General features: G+C 40.7%; 1 protein-coding gene across 2 annotated transcripts in view; it reads right to left on the reverse strand.

Moving 5' to 3' along the window:
- Positions 1-13038, reverse strand: part of NCOA6 (nuclear receptor coactivator 6) — a 1393760-nt gene that overhangs the window by 696610 nt on the left and 684112 nt on the right. For both annotated transcript variants that reach the window (XM_044090286.1, XM_044090285.1), the window contains exon 5: positions 6735-7845. In XM_044090286.1, the coding sequence (XP_043946221.1) occupies positions 6735-7845 (1111 nt within the window). The remainder of the gene's footprint in view (positions 1-6734; positions 7846-13038) is intronic.

The following is a 13038-nucleotide window of genomic DNA, read 5'->3' on the forward strand; positions in this document are numbered from 1 at the left end:
TGCAATTTTGTCTGATAAGGACATGCAGGTATGCCTCTTTGAGGTCCAAAGTAACAAGCCAAGCCTTCTGGCCCAGCATGGGTAGAAGCTGCTGAAGAGTCAACATTTTAAATTTCGGAACATCTAGGTAAGTATTTAGAGTAGAAAGGTCCAGTATGGGTCTCCAGGCTTTGTCCTTTCTGGGGACCAGGAAAAGTCTTGAGTAAAATCCTTGTCCTTGTTCCTGTTGTGGCACTTTTTGAATAGCTCTCATGTCCATGAGGGCTGTAATTTGTTTTTGTGCCTCTGCCCATTGATTTGGTGGCAGGTCTGGCATTCCTTTTAGCCTTGGTAGTGTGTGAAAGTGGAACCTGTAACCTTGAGACACAATATTCAGAACCCATTTGTCTTGGGTGATTGTATGCCACTTTTGTGAAAAAAGTGCTAGTTTTCCCCCTAAGGGAGCTTCCAAAAGGTAAGTGCTTGGCATTTGAAGGGGGAAGTCATTGGGACTGTTTCCTATGAGGTTGTGACTTGTCTTCCCCTCCTTTTGGGGTTGAAGCACCCCACTGTCATGGTCTGTAAGAGCCTTGGGGCTGAGATCTGCCTCTTGGGCGTCTGTATCTGCTTCTTTGTGGTCTGTCTGACACTGGAAAGGACCAAATTTTGGAGGGCCAATTTCTGCTAAATCGAGGTGGCTGTACCTGTAAGAAATCTTTCACCTATTGCATAGATTTTGCCTTATCCTCCATTTTCTTTAATACCTCTTCTGCCTTAACACCAAATAAAATATCCTGCTGTAAAGGAGCATCCAATAATTTAGCCTTAACACGATCAGGTAAAACTTGTTCTTTTAACCAAGCATCCCTTCGTATCTCAGATCCTGTAACTGCTGCTCTACAAGAAGCCTCTAATGAATCAAAACCACATTGCAGAGTATGTTTTCCCACTTGTTCAGCTGCATGCAATAAATCCTGCATTTCCTTATTATCAGGATGTTCTGAACTTGTAAGCATTTTCTGTTTTAACAGAGACATTAAATATTGTTGGTATTTAAGCATGTGAAACTGGCAATTTAAAGCCCTCACTGCTAAAGTTGCAGAAGTGTAAACTTTCTTCCCCCATCTGTCTAATGCTCTAGAATCCGTGTCAGAGGGAACTGGATTTTTAGCTGTGGAAGCCTTTACCCCTTTGGGACCCTGGGAAATAGTTTCTGGGTCAGCAACAGGGTTTTTATAAAGAAATTTGTGAGAGTCAGGGACTCTGTAGTACCTGTCTGGCTTGACTGGAGCAGGGGGTAAAGAATCAGAATTTAAACTGGATTCAGAGAACACATCATCCACAATATGTAACACTGGCGGAATAGCAAGGGGCCTGTGCTGAGGCAATAAAAGAAAGTCTCTGAGCCTTTTCTTGGATTCTGAGTAATCCTGGCCCTCCCAATGGAAATGCTCCCTCATGGTATGTAAAGTTTCCCCAAAAGAGTAATCCTCAGAAGGAGAGGCTGAAGGAACCGATTCTTCAGCATCAGAGTCCTCATAGGGGGGGTAAAGAGTATCCCTGGTCTGAAGAGGAATCAGAAGAAATGAAAACCTGGTGAGAGGAATCATAGTCTGTATCCTGCCTAGGCCTTTTATCAAGAGGGGGATGGGAACCCCTGATCAGAGTAATTAAGTCTTCGGCCATTTTAAGCATCTGATTTTTAGGCATGGAGGCCTGTCCAGGTGAATGCTGTACTTGCTTCTTAGTCTTTCATGGAGTTTTAGACTTGGCTGTAGATTTAATGGTCAGTTGTGAAGGTCTGAAAACACCCTCAGAAGCCGATGCCTGATCGGTAGCTCCGGACCCATCTGAGGGGTTAGTTTCCATAGGCCCAGTACCTTGAGTTTCCAGAGGCCTAGACATCTCCACGTGGGAGTCGGAGGCGGCCTGTGGCTCTGATGTAGCGGGTGTCAGGGGCTGCGAAAGCGTCTCACTGAGAACCGGCGACTGGCCTAGAAGAGGCTTCATCGTCAGTTTTGGGCCTCGGATGCCTGTCCTTATCCTTGTCTTTGCGTTTTTTATGTATTCCAGTCGTCGGTTGTTCCGACGGCATGGTATAATTGAACCTTCGGCCAAAGTAATGGCGAGCAAAATCAAACAGACATTTAATAGTGCGTTTGTTAAATCTAGCACAAAACAGACAACTAGTGACGTCGTGGTCTGGGTCTAGGCATGGAATACAGTAAGAATGAAAATCCTTATGAGGTATTTGCTTCTCACAAGAAATACAATTATTAACTTTTACTGACATCGGTCTGAGGCAAGAAAAAGTTTCCCCAATGGGGTACTTAGCTTTATTGAAGACTTCGGTTCTGAAATTCGAATTGAAAATCTCAGGAGTTGGCCGACCGGCACTTGCGAACTGCTTTTGCTTCGGGCACCGTTCGGCAAGAAAGACTGAAGAAAATGGCGTCGGCTGCATCTTATATACCCCTTTCGCACTGACGTCAGGGAAGAAGCGACAGAAACCAACGCCAGACCAAGACTTTGGAACTCTGGCCGACTGCGGGACTGCCTGACGGCAGGATAACCCAAGTGTAATGACTGCAGCAGTGAAACACTATGAACATCTGTAATTCTGAAATGGTTGTATATCTTGCAAAGTGTCAGTTTTGCCCTTCATTCTATATTGGAAAAAACGAATGCAAATTAAAACAACAAATCTATGAGCATATGTACAGTATTAGCAGAAATAAAACAAACTGAATTAGCAAAACATGTTAATGTAAATCAGACTCACTTAAATTTTGAGTGATTGATCAAGTTCAGATAGATCCAAGGGGTAGACCAACAACAGTAAAGCTAGAGTATCAAGAACTTTTGTGGCAAGTCTGCCTAAAATGCATATATGTTCCCCAGGTCTTAATGACATAAGTTCAATATGTTACCTATTAAAATTAAAAAATCTTAGACGGTGAATACAACTTGGGAACTAGTCTTTATGTCAGAGTGAATTTATGTGTATGTGTGTATTTAACTACTTTTATATACATTCATTGGGAACTCTTTAGTATTTTCTCTTTAATGAATGACGTGTTTGGTCACAACTGTATAAGGAGGGGGGTATTTAAAAGGGAGGGCAATATGTTTGTTTTTATCTGAAGTCGTCCAAGTGATTGTTACAGGATGAAAAGCGCTTCATTAAAACACTTTTTGGATGTTACTTTCATGCGTCGGTCTCTTGCTACTGTACATTTGTTTGTTCTTCTTGCATAATAACAGTTTCTTTCTAATCCTTAATAGTCTACTTTGTCATCTTTATGACTCTTTTTTGACCTATTAGCTTTTGGGTTTTGTGGCTTACAATGGGGTGCCATCTAATGAGCCTGGCCTAACCCCATTATAGGAATGTTTCCTTGTCTTTAGGATTCTATACTGCTATTTTTTCAGTCCTGAAATCAGTGTGTATACCCTGATTGGGCACTTTTTTATCCTGGAACCAGTGTGTCCAGCTCTCTATTTTTTCACCTACCTCTCTACATGACACATGTTATATAAAACACAGTCTATAAATCAATGTCATCTTGAATAGATTTTGTGAAAATGATGTCCACCATGTGAAGGTACTCACCAAGACTTGAATTTGTTTCCACCAATACTATTCTTTTCTTGCAGATTTCTTCCTCTCTCCATCTGGACCCCAATAGCACTACAGGTACCTTGAGATATTAATCTTATAGTACTTGTAGTTATCGCATCTTCTTCAGATTCAGCGTTTAAGAATCCTTTTTCTGTCGAGCTAGCCAAGCAAAAATTTAAGAAATATGCAGTGAAGACTTGCCATTGGACACTTACTATGACAGCACCTCTGAGAGAATGCAGTGATAAAGTGAAGGGAGCCTTTCTCCCTCCTCCTCCCCCAACATCACGACCACCCACACATGCAGTTAAGACATGAAAAAGGGCAGATTATTAGCCCAAACTGGATAAAAATTCAAAAAGGGTATTCCAGGCGTTGTCACTGTTGTTCTTTTGTCTTGCCATTAACCCTTTAAGTTGTTTACTTAACACATTGGGTCTTGGTTACAATTTGACTCAGAAAACAGCTTGACTTAAAGACTTGTCTACTTTTTATGGATGACTTAAAACTGTATAGTTCATCAGATGAGGAGATGAAAGCACAATTGCAAGTGGTTAAAACTTTCTCAGATGATATAAGAATGTCATCTGGTCTTGATAAGTATGCTAGACCAATGCTTAAAGCAGGAAAGTTGCAGTACCAAGAAAATAACATTCTGGGAGAGGAATGTGATATAAAGGAACTTGGACAGAAGGAAGTAAATAAATATGTGGGAACTGATGAAGAATCTGCAAAAAACAAATGTGAATAAAACTCAGCAAGGAACATTTCAGAGGACTAAAACTAATATTGAAAACAACCTTGACATCTAATTTGTTCTTCCTCTTCAAACTTGCAGTTTTGGGGGGACTTACTGGCCCCAAAAGGAAATGGATCAGTTGGACAAGAGAACAAAAAAAAAAAAAAAAAAAAAAAAAAAGTTTCACGCCTATCAAATGACATAAAACAGTGTACACCAAGATTATGTATTCCTCGTTCTAAAGGAGGTATGGGGCCCCCTGAAATTAATTACAGTTGTAGATGTGCAGTTGTGGAACTACACACATCTGATGACCTCATCACATCCAAACATAGCAAAAGTTCTGAAACATGAGGGGGGAAAAAAAAAGTCTATGACGACTGATCTGCTTAGATTAGCAGAAGCATTCCAGTGTCAAGCAGGAATGGAAACCAAAGCAAAGTAGACAATCAGACAGCAAATGGATATTCTAAAAAACGAAAGCATACAAGGATCAGATGAGAATTAAAGAAATTTGGAAAATTAATAAATATTGCGGCAAGTACAGAGGACTCCTGAAACAACCTCATGTTGTTGTTCTTCTTTCGGCTTTTTCCGGTTAGGGGTCACCACAGTGGAACTCCGGTCCGTTAATGATTGGCAGTAGATTTTTACTGTGCCAGCTCGACGCCAAACCTTCAACGAAGGCACGCCCATTCTACACGTCTTTCGAACGCCACTCAACCACGGGGAGGACATGCAGACTCCACACAGAAGGCGCTCCATCCGAGAATCGAACGGGATAACCTCTTGCTGTGAGGCAACAACGCTACCACTGCACCACCGTGGCTCATTCCTGAAACAACCTCATATTGATCAAAATTTGACACAGGAATGGTTAAAGCAAAGCAAGCTGAAACCAAAAGAAGATTGATTAATTTTGTCTGCCAGAACAGTGGACTACATACATGGTTTACACAGTCCACTGAATGCATGAGAGAAACAGACAAATGTAGGTTCCATAAAAAGAAATAATTGGAAACGGTCACAAATCTTGTTGCTCTATGGGATACATTCATGGCAGAGGGCCTGTACATTGAAAGGCATGATAATGTGGCTAGACTGTTGTGTGGGGATTCAGTAAACACTACAATACAAAAGTAGCTGAGAAGCATTGGAAAAATGAACCACAGAGCATCACAGAAAAAGACGTGTACACCACATTAGATCACCACTGCCGGCAGTTCAAAAAATAGAGGAGAGAAAAACAGATACAGCAGTCCATGAAAGAAAGACAAAAGTAACACTGATCATTAAAATTTCTACACCAAGTGATTACAGTGTCTTACTTACAGAGACACAAAGTCATAAAATATCAGAATTTGCAGACAGAAATGACAGCAATGTGGAAGAAAGATACCCAGACATTTCCAATAGTAGCCATCTAATTAGCAATGGGTCTAATAAAAACAACCTATAGTCATACTTAGGCATGCTACCAATATATGTAACTCCGTACGAACTGCAGGAGTCGTCAATTCTGCACGTTGCAGATGCTATGAAGAGCCCTACTGGCCAACATCAAAGAATGAAACAATTCTAACTTCATGAACTTTGATCATACCTTTAACTAAGGAATCATGTCCATTCCATCACAGTACTAAAAACCCAAAAGACTTGGGAGAAATTAAAAAAGGATAAACCATATCTGTAACACATACAACACAAGTAAGCCATTTCTGTATTGCAGTAGCTCTACTCAGCTGTTCTTAATGCTCATGGAATTTCACTTCTTTTCTCTTTTGGCTGTAACAGTTAAGAGTCCCTACTCATTGGCATATCATGCATTTTTTTTCTTATAACCAATAACTGACAGTCACTGTATTGTTGTTAGACTTGCACTACTCTCTCTTTTGTAAACTTAGCATATGTAATTTGTGTGGTGCTTTTCTACCCGGGCAACCACTGAAAAGGGGCTTTCAGGCCACCCAGGTAAACACATGTGAATGAATTAATGAATAAATATATAAATAAATGACTAGGGGTTAACTGAAGTGATCAAGACAAGCAAATGCACTAGGCTTCGAAAAAGAGTGTACTGCACTCCAAGTTGGGGAAGTGTGCCCATGCAAGACTTGGCAAGGCCGGACAACAGGGAATTAATACACAAGACAAAATCTGAGTCTGCAGCACATGACTGCCAAACTCAGTGCTGAAGCCCAAGACGAAGTTGACAAGAAGTACTAGTCTTTGAAGTGCTATGCCAAAAGTGCCAGCTTCTTTATTAACATTTTAATTTGTGTTTTCCGAAAAATTACTGCAATAATCTTTATGCAAATACTAGTGCTACCAAAGCAAACCAGGATAATCATAAAGCATACTCAAGAAACAGAAAGTAATGCAGCGTAAACTTACCCAAGTTGCTCTTCCACAGGCTGATTTGCATTCTTCTTCTTCCTTGGAGGCTTCTTTTTCTTGGGTTTTGTAACATTCTGGTTATTCTGTTTACCAGCTACACCAAACTGTCCTGCAGAAATGTCACTCTGCAGCAAGTTGACGAGAAGTGGACTTGTCAGGGTCACATCTTTGTTAGCAGGAAAAGCAGAATTTGCTAAAGCTATCTGATTACCATTTGGCCCACCAAACTGTGCATTAAACTGAAGTCCATGACCAGCAAAATGATTCCCAGAACCACTGGGTCCCTGCATCGCCTGCATATGTGCAGACACTAGACTTGACTGCTGCATTGATGCTTCAGGAAGCATCTGTGAAAGACCAACATCACTACCAGATGGTGCTGAGAGATCACTGTGCTGCTGAGTCAAATGTGTTCCACTTAACGATGGTCTCAAAACTTGTCCTTGAATACCAATATTTTGAGATGGACTGACAGTGACAGGACCTTGCTGAGTCATCATCTGCCCTGGAAATTGCACCATGCCACCCTGAATATTAGGAGATGGTCCCCTTATAATCTGGTTTGGTAAGACGTTTGAATGGTTCTGGGTACTGAATGGCGGTTTGTTTCCTTGAATTTGATTGGTCATCATTTGCTCCATCATTTGGCTCTGCTGCAATAAGGTCTGGCCCTGAGATCCTATTATCTGCCCGTGGGATGTCATCATTTGTTGACTCTGAGGAATCAGCTGTTTAGGTGGAGTTGCTGTCTGTGGTGCCTGGACAATGCCCTGACTTTGTGATGTAACCATCATTTGTCCCTGAGAAACAAGCTGACCTCGAGACACCACCATCTGACTTGGGGGATTTAAGCCTGCCTGTGCCTGAATGTTTACAATCTGACCCTGCGAGGATACCAAATGCTGTTGCACTCCAGTTAGCTGAGAAGTCTGCTGCTGCTGCCCCTGCTGTCCCTGCAGACTGACCATATTCCCAGAGGTAATGCCATTACCACCAGCCTGCTGGCTGTTGATGCTGCTATGAAGTCCCAGGAGATTAGACTGCATCACATTTGAAGGACCATGAGATAACTGTATCTGATTCTGTACAGGAACATTTGCTTGACCACCTTTAGAAAAATGAGAAAAAAATAGTTATGAAAGAAAACAGTCCACGAACACTCATGTAAGACAAGTATCATTTTCAATATGTGATTTTGTTTTAAACACTTGCCATTCAGTCAGCCTGTCCACTAGCTACCCCTAAGCGGTAAGGCAGACAGCGATTTACGCATCTTGCTGAAGGATACAGGATGACAGCAATAAAATGTGAAACAAAACTACAGAATTAAGGAATGTTTAAGGACTTCTCTTTCAAAAACCACATTTATTAAGCTGTTTCAGGACTAAGGAATGTTGCACTAGGCAATCTAGAAGAATGAACTTTATATTCAATACACTGACTGTAGTTACTTAAATATTCAAGAAGCCAAATGCAAAATTGCAAGTCAGAAGTGCTACCTAGCCACCAATGCATGCAGGATCATGCTACAGCACAAAAAGATGGAAATTGGCTGGCAAAAAATTTCCAAAAAGTGACAACACAACAACTCAAGACACTCAAAATGGCCTAAGCTAGTACATCAACACAGACACACAAAAAAGAAGTTTCACTGGATTACTGTTTCATTAAACTATTACTACAAATCACATACCTCTTTCAACCTCTCAGAGCAAGAAATCTGGACAAAGTCAAATAAAAGTGGGACAAAAGCCCAAAATAAGGACCATTCTTAAATACTGTTCTCACAAACTTAGAAATTTGCCAGAATAGAATTTTCTGAAGGATACAAAGTCAAACTCAAATGTCTGTCATTATTTTCTAGCTTCAATCTGTAATGATTTGCCACTAATTTGCTAAAAAACTCAATTTTATGAAAAATGGACCAAAATATGAGGCCAAAATCTGGACATTTTGCAAAAATCTGTACAGTTGAGAGGTGTGCATCCAAGATTAAGTGCAACACTAGAACTGACCATGGATGCTCTAATGTATGTGAGCATCTATAACCATACCATGATGACATGACTACTGAAAGAAAAATACTCTGTGGGTTACACATTGAGTACGTTCTGTAATCTGGTAAGCAGACAAAAATTTTAAAGCTGTCAATACAAACTCTGCATTAGCAATATAATATGCATCACTTAATTTCCACTTCACTAATTTTGTTTTTCTGTCTTTATTTAATGACATGTAATATCTGTGCATTAATTCCAAAGATTAAAACCACAGTTAAACTGTGCAAGCTTATCCTTTGTTCTCTACCAGGTGGGCAAAGTAGCACACTAACCTCCCCCAGATTATTAGAGCTGCTCATGCAGTGTTTCCTCCTTTCCCTAGTCGGCCAATATTGTGATGACCTATCTCCCATTTACTAAACTGTAGAACACAAGAATAATACTAGGCAAGCAATCACATGGATCAACAAGATGCCTAATTATATACACCTTTAAGTAGACAAACAAAAGTTTTTGACATCCTTGTCAAGCACTTAATACTGCTTATCTCTCAAATCAAGCAAGGTCTTACATGATAACCTGGTGTTAATTTGTATCTACCCATACAAACACTAGCCATAAAGGTAGTCATAGTAGTAGCATATTTAACCTGTACTGGCAACTTATTCTATAGGCTTGGAATATGATGTTAGGAAGTGATTCCTCCAGAGTTTCTTGTTAATGTTCTGATGTAGATTTGGGTCTCTAATAAGGATCTTCATAGAGAAACTGTTTTGCCAAGAAATATGCCAAACAGGATAGGGTCTTTCAAGAGGCAGATCACACAAAGGCTGGCCTTAGCCTGAGCTAGGCTGGAATTTTATGGTGATGTGTTCGTGCAGGCTCTTAACTTTATATACTATCTGGAAAACACACTAGCACTCCTTCATACCAGCAGTACAAGCCAGATAGGGATGAAGTAAACATGACACAAATGTTTATTTCAAACAGCAAGATTAATTTCCAGGTTGTTCCTCTTCTGGGTAGGATTACATAGTAAAATGGCTAGAGCAGAAACTTTGTCATCCATCTCTTCCTCTCCTACTTAGGCATATCATCACAGACAGCCCATGCTCTGAGGAGGGAGGCTCTTGTGATCAACTTTAGCACAGGAAGAAAAACACAATTACAGATGTGTTTCATTCATGTTGTCAGCCTTAGGATCTACAGATTTGGGTATACAAGTGAAACCTTAACTTGGGTAAGAGTTCCCAAGCTGAGGCAGTGGCAGAGACTCCGTCCACATCATGCTTAAAAGCAGAAGGAATGAGTGTTGCCTCAGCCAAAACTGTGTTACTAGAGGCATTCTGGTCTATTCTTTATCTTCTGAACGACCCCAAGAAGAGCGATAAGAAGGAAATGTATATAGAAACAGATTCACTCAACAAATGGAGGAGGTGATTTGCCCAAGCCTCTGTTTGGTATCCTGCTAGAAAGCATTCAATTGTTTTCTGGAAAAAAAAAAGATCCGTTTCTGATGCACCCTGCTTGTGGACGAAGGTCAGGAAAAAGTCCCTGCTCAACATTCATACACAATGGTGTGCTTCCTTTCATCTCACCTAATATGTCAGGAAAGTATTTAGAGATGGAATGAAAATGCCCTTAGTATTTAGAGATGGAATGAAAATGCCCTGAGGGTCAGTCATGACTACTGGGCCAAATATCACTCCATGGACTGTTTAAGAGTGGGCTCTCACCTACTTATTGATGTAACCCCTGAATGCTGTGCTGGGTCCCTGCCCGCCAGGTCTGTAGGAAGACTTTTATGGTGGAAATTACAGCCACCACCTCCGATATTAATGCCCCTTGAATTCTAAGACTCCCAAACTGGGCCCCAAAGGCTACAGCTGAGGAGTCTGTATTAAGTGTCTGGGTATGCAGGCCAGCCATGAATGGGACCCATCTGCTATATCTATCACTTCTCTTTACACTTAAGTAGGGTGCCCATGAATAACCTGGCAAACACTAGTGTCTCCCTGAAAAAGATACAGCCTTTTCGCATGCAAATACTTTTGGAGACTTTTTGCTCTGTTTGGTGCTTTTTCTGGTTGAGCCTAGCCCAATTCATGCAAAAAGGTGGCACTGTGTTCAAGGCTTACACAAAACAAAGACTGTCTATAGAAGTCTTTATAGAGTATTTGTTCTACACAAGAAATTAACCTGGTAACTTTATAAACTGACATCTATACCAGACAGCTATGAACTACAATTCTGCAAAGGGGCAGTTATTTGCACTCTAGAAGCCATTCTTGGCTGACTGATGATACTCAGCAATGCCGATGCTTTCCTGTGGTACGATCAAACCACAGATAGCAATGGCAAGCAGAGCCCCCTCTTATACTAGAAGACTGCTGATATCCAGGAAGATGCGTAACATGGCTGCACACTGATCAACAGCTTAATTTCAGCTTTCCCAGTGTTAAAAAAAAAAAAAAAAAAAAGAAACTGAGATAAGGGCTAGTAATTTTGCCAACTTTAATAAAACTCAGTTACTGACTAGTACGTGCACAGTGCCTGGATACCAGCAAAGAAGAAACTTAGTCTGAAAGAAAATCAACTGTTGAAGATGAAACCACTGACTGGGAAAGTACAGTTGTGTACACCTACCATAAATGTAGATGTTCGAGTGCATTCACTGTTGCAGTCACCACATTTGGGTTATCTGCTTGCAGTAGCCCTCAGTCGGCCTGATAAAGTCTTGGGTCCTGTGTCGGTTGCCGTCTCATCTTCCGTGATGTCAGGTAGTCAGGGGTGTAATGTGATGTCTGCAACAGTGAAACACGAAGAACATCTAACCTGCAGCTGGGTCAGCAAAAAAGTTCATGCTCCAGCTTTGGTACAAGATATTGACTTTTTCCCTCTAAATTACTGAAAACTAACATATTAGGAGCTGATTAAAATAAATAAAATAAAGAATTTATCAACTCAAATAACAAAAGGATGGAAAAATGGGAAAAAGCTTCAAGTAGCTAATCAGCTAAATTGATAAAATTGCAAAATCAGAGGTCGGCAAGAAGAAAATGAGTAGGAGTCTTAAAAGAACAGCAGTTTCAAAAAACTGAAGCGTTAAGAGGACGGAGCATTGACAGAAAACCTGAGATTTTTCTGCTGTAGCAGAGACTAGAAGGAACAGACTCAATTTTATGAGTGCATAAATAAGCAACTGGACTGGTATTCTACACCAAGAGTTAATTGAAAAGGCACATCAAGTGCATGCGCCAAATCTGACCATGAGAAAGCAGCCAATACCTTGTATTAGTAAAGATACAATCATACCAGCAGAGAGAGTAGATCCTGACAAAACTATGGCAGAAAGGCAAAATATTAAAAACTGTAGACAGTACAGTGTTTCTGGAAAATGAGTATTCACTGTACACCAGGCAGAAGAGAAGCAAATTTGTACCAGCAAACAAGGAATGTCAAGAGGCAAGTATGTCTTCAGAATATTCTCTCTTAGAGGATCAAATATATTTCTGATGCAGAACAGGCTAAGGAGGAAATACCAAAGTTTGTGCAACAAAAAATGAGCCATCTAATAGAAGGAGTCTCTGCTTCTCATTATTCTGGTAATAAAGAGAGCACAGCTTGCAAAGAAGTGGTACTGGATTTTGCCTATGGTGATTTAAAAGTGGAGAAGCTCAACTGCATTGGCCAAACTGACCAGCCTTGAGGTACATTCATTTTTGATGTGAACCAAGACACCTCCACTTTTGGTCTCTGTATGTGTAGTAGGTGGTTTAAATGTGTGGAAGGCATTATAACACTGCACTGTCACAGTGTGCTCTCCGCAGCTTTAAACCACGTCTTAGTAACTACACAGATGTCAGCATTCCCTAGTATGAAGAGAGCTTCTAGAAAGTGGAGTTTTTATTTAGAATCCTACAACTGAGCAGCAACACATTTACAGTTTCTTAGTTTTGATTTCCTATGTCAGAAGTACTCTCAGCTTGGCAATGTCTAAAAAAGGCACTATGGGGGAGGACAATGTTTCCACGATTATTCGAAAGCCTAAAGGGGAGAGGGTACAGACCATCCCTGGCAAAGCAGCGTGGTCTGCTGACCATCTCCTTCCATGCTGACAAATACTGCAACCTCTTAGAATGACAGCAGAAACTAAATCAATTATTAAAGTCAGTCACCTTTTGTTCATATTGTGGCATCATCCTTGGAGAAGGGACAATGCTGCTCAATATTAAGCCAGCCTGGGACACACATTGAGAGCTCCATGATGTATCCCTTCATAAAGTCAAGGAAGGTACGTC

The sequence above is a fragment of the Protopterus annectens genome, chromosome 12.part0 (assembly GCF_019279795.1).
Source record: "Protopterus annectens isolate FY-2018-M chromosome 12.part0, PAN1.0, whole genome shotgun sequence".
Taxonomy (NCBI): domain Eukaryota; kingdom Metazoa; phylum Chordata; order Ceratodontiformes; family Protopteridae; genus Protopterus; species Protopterus annectens.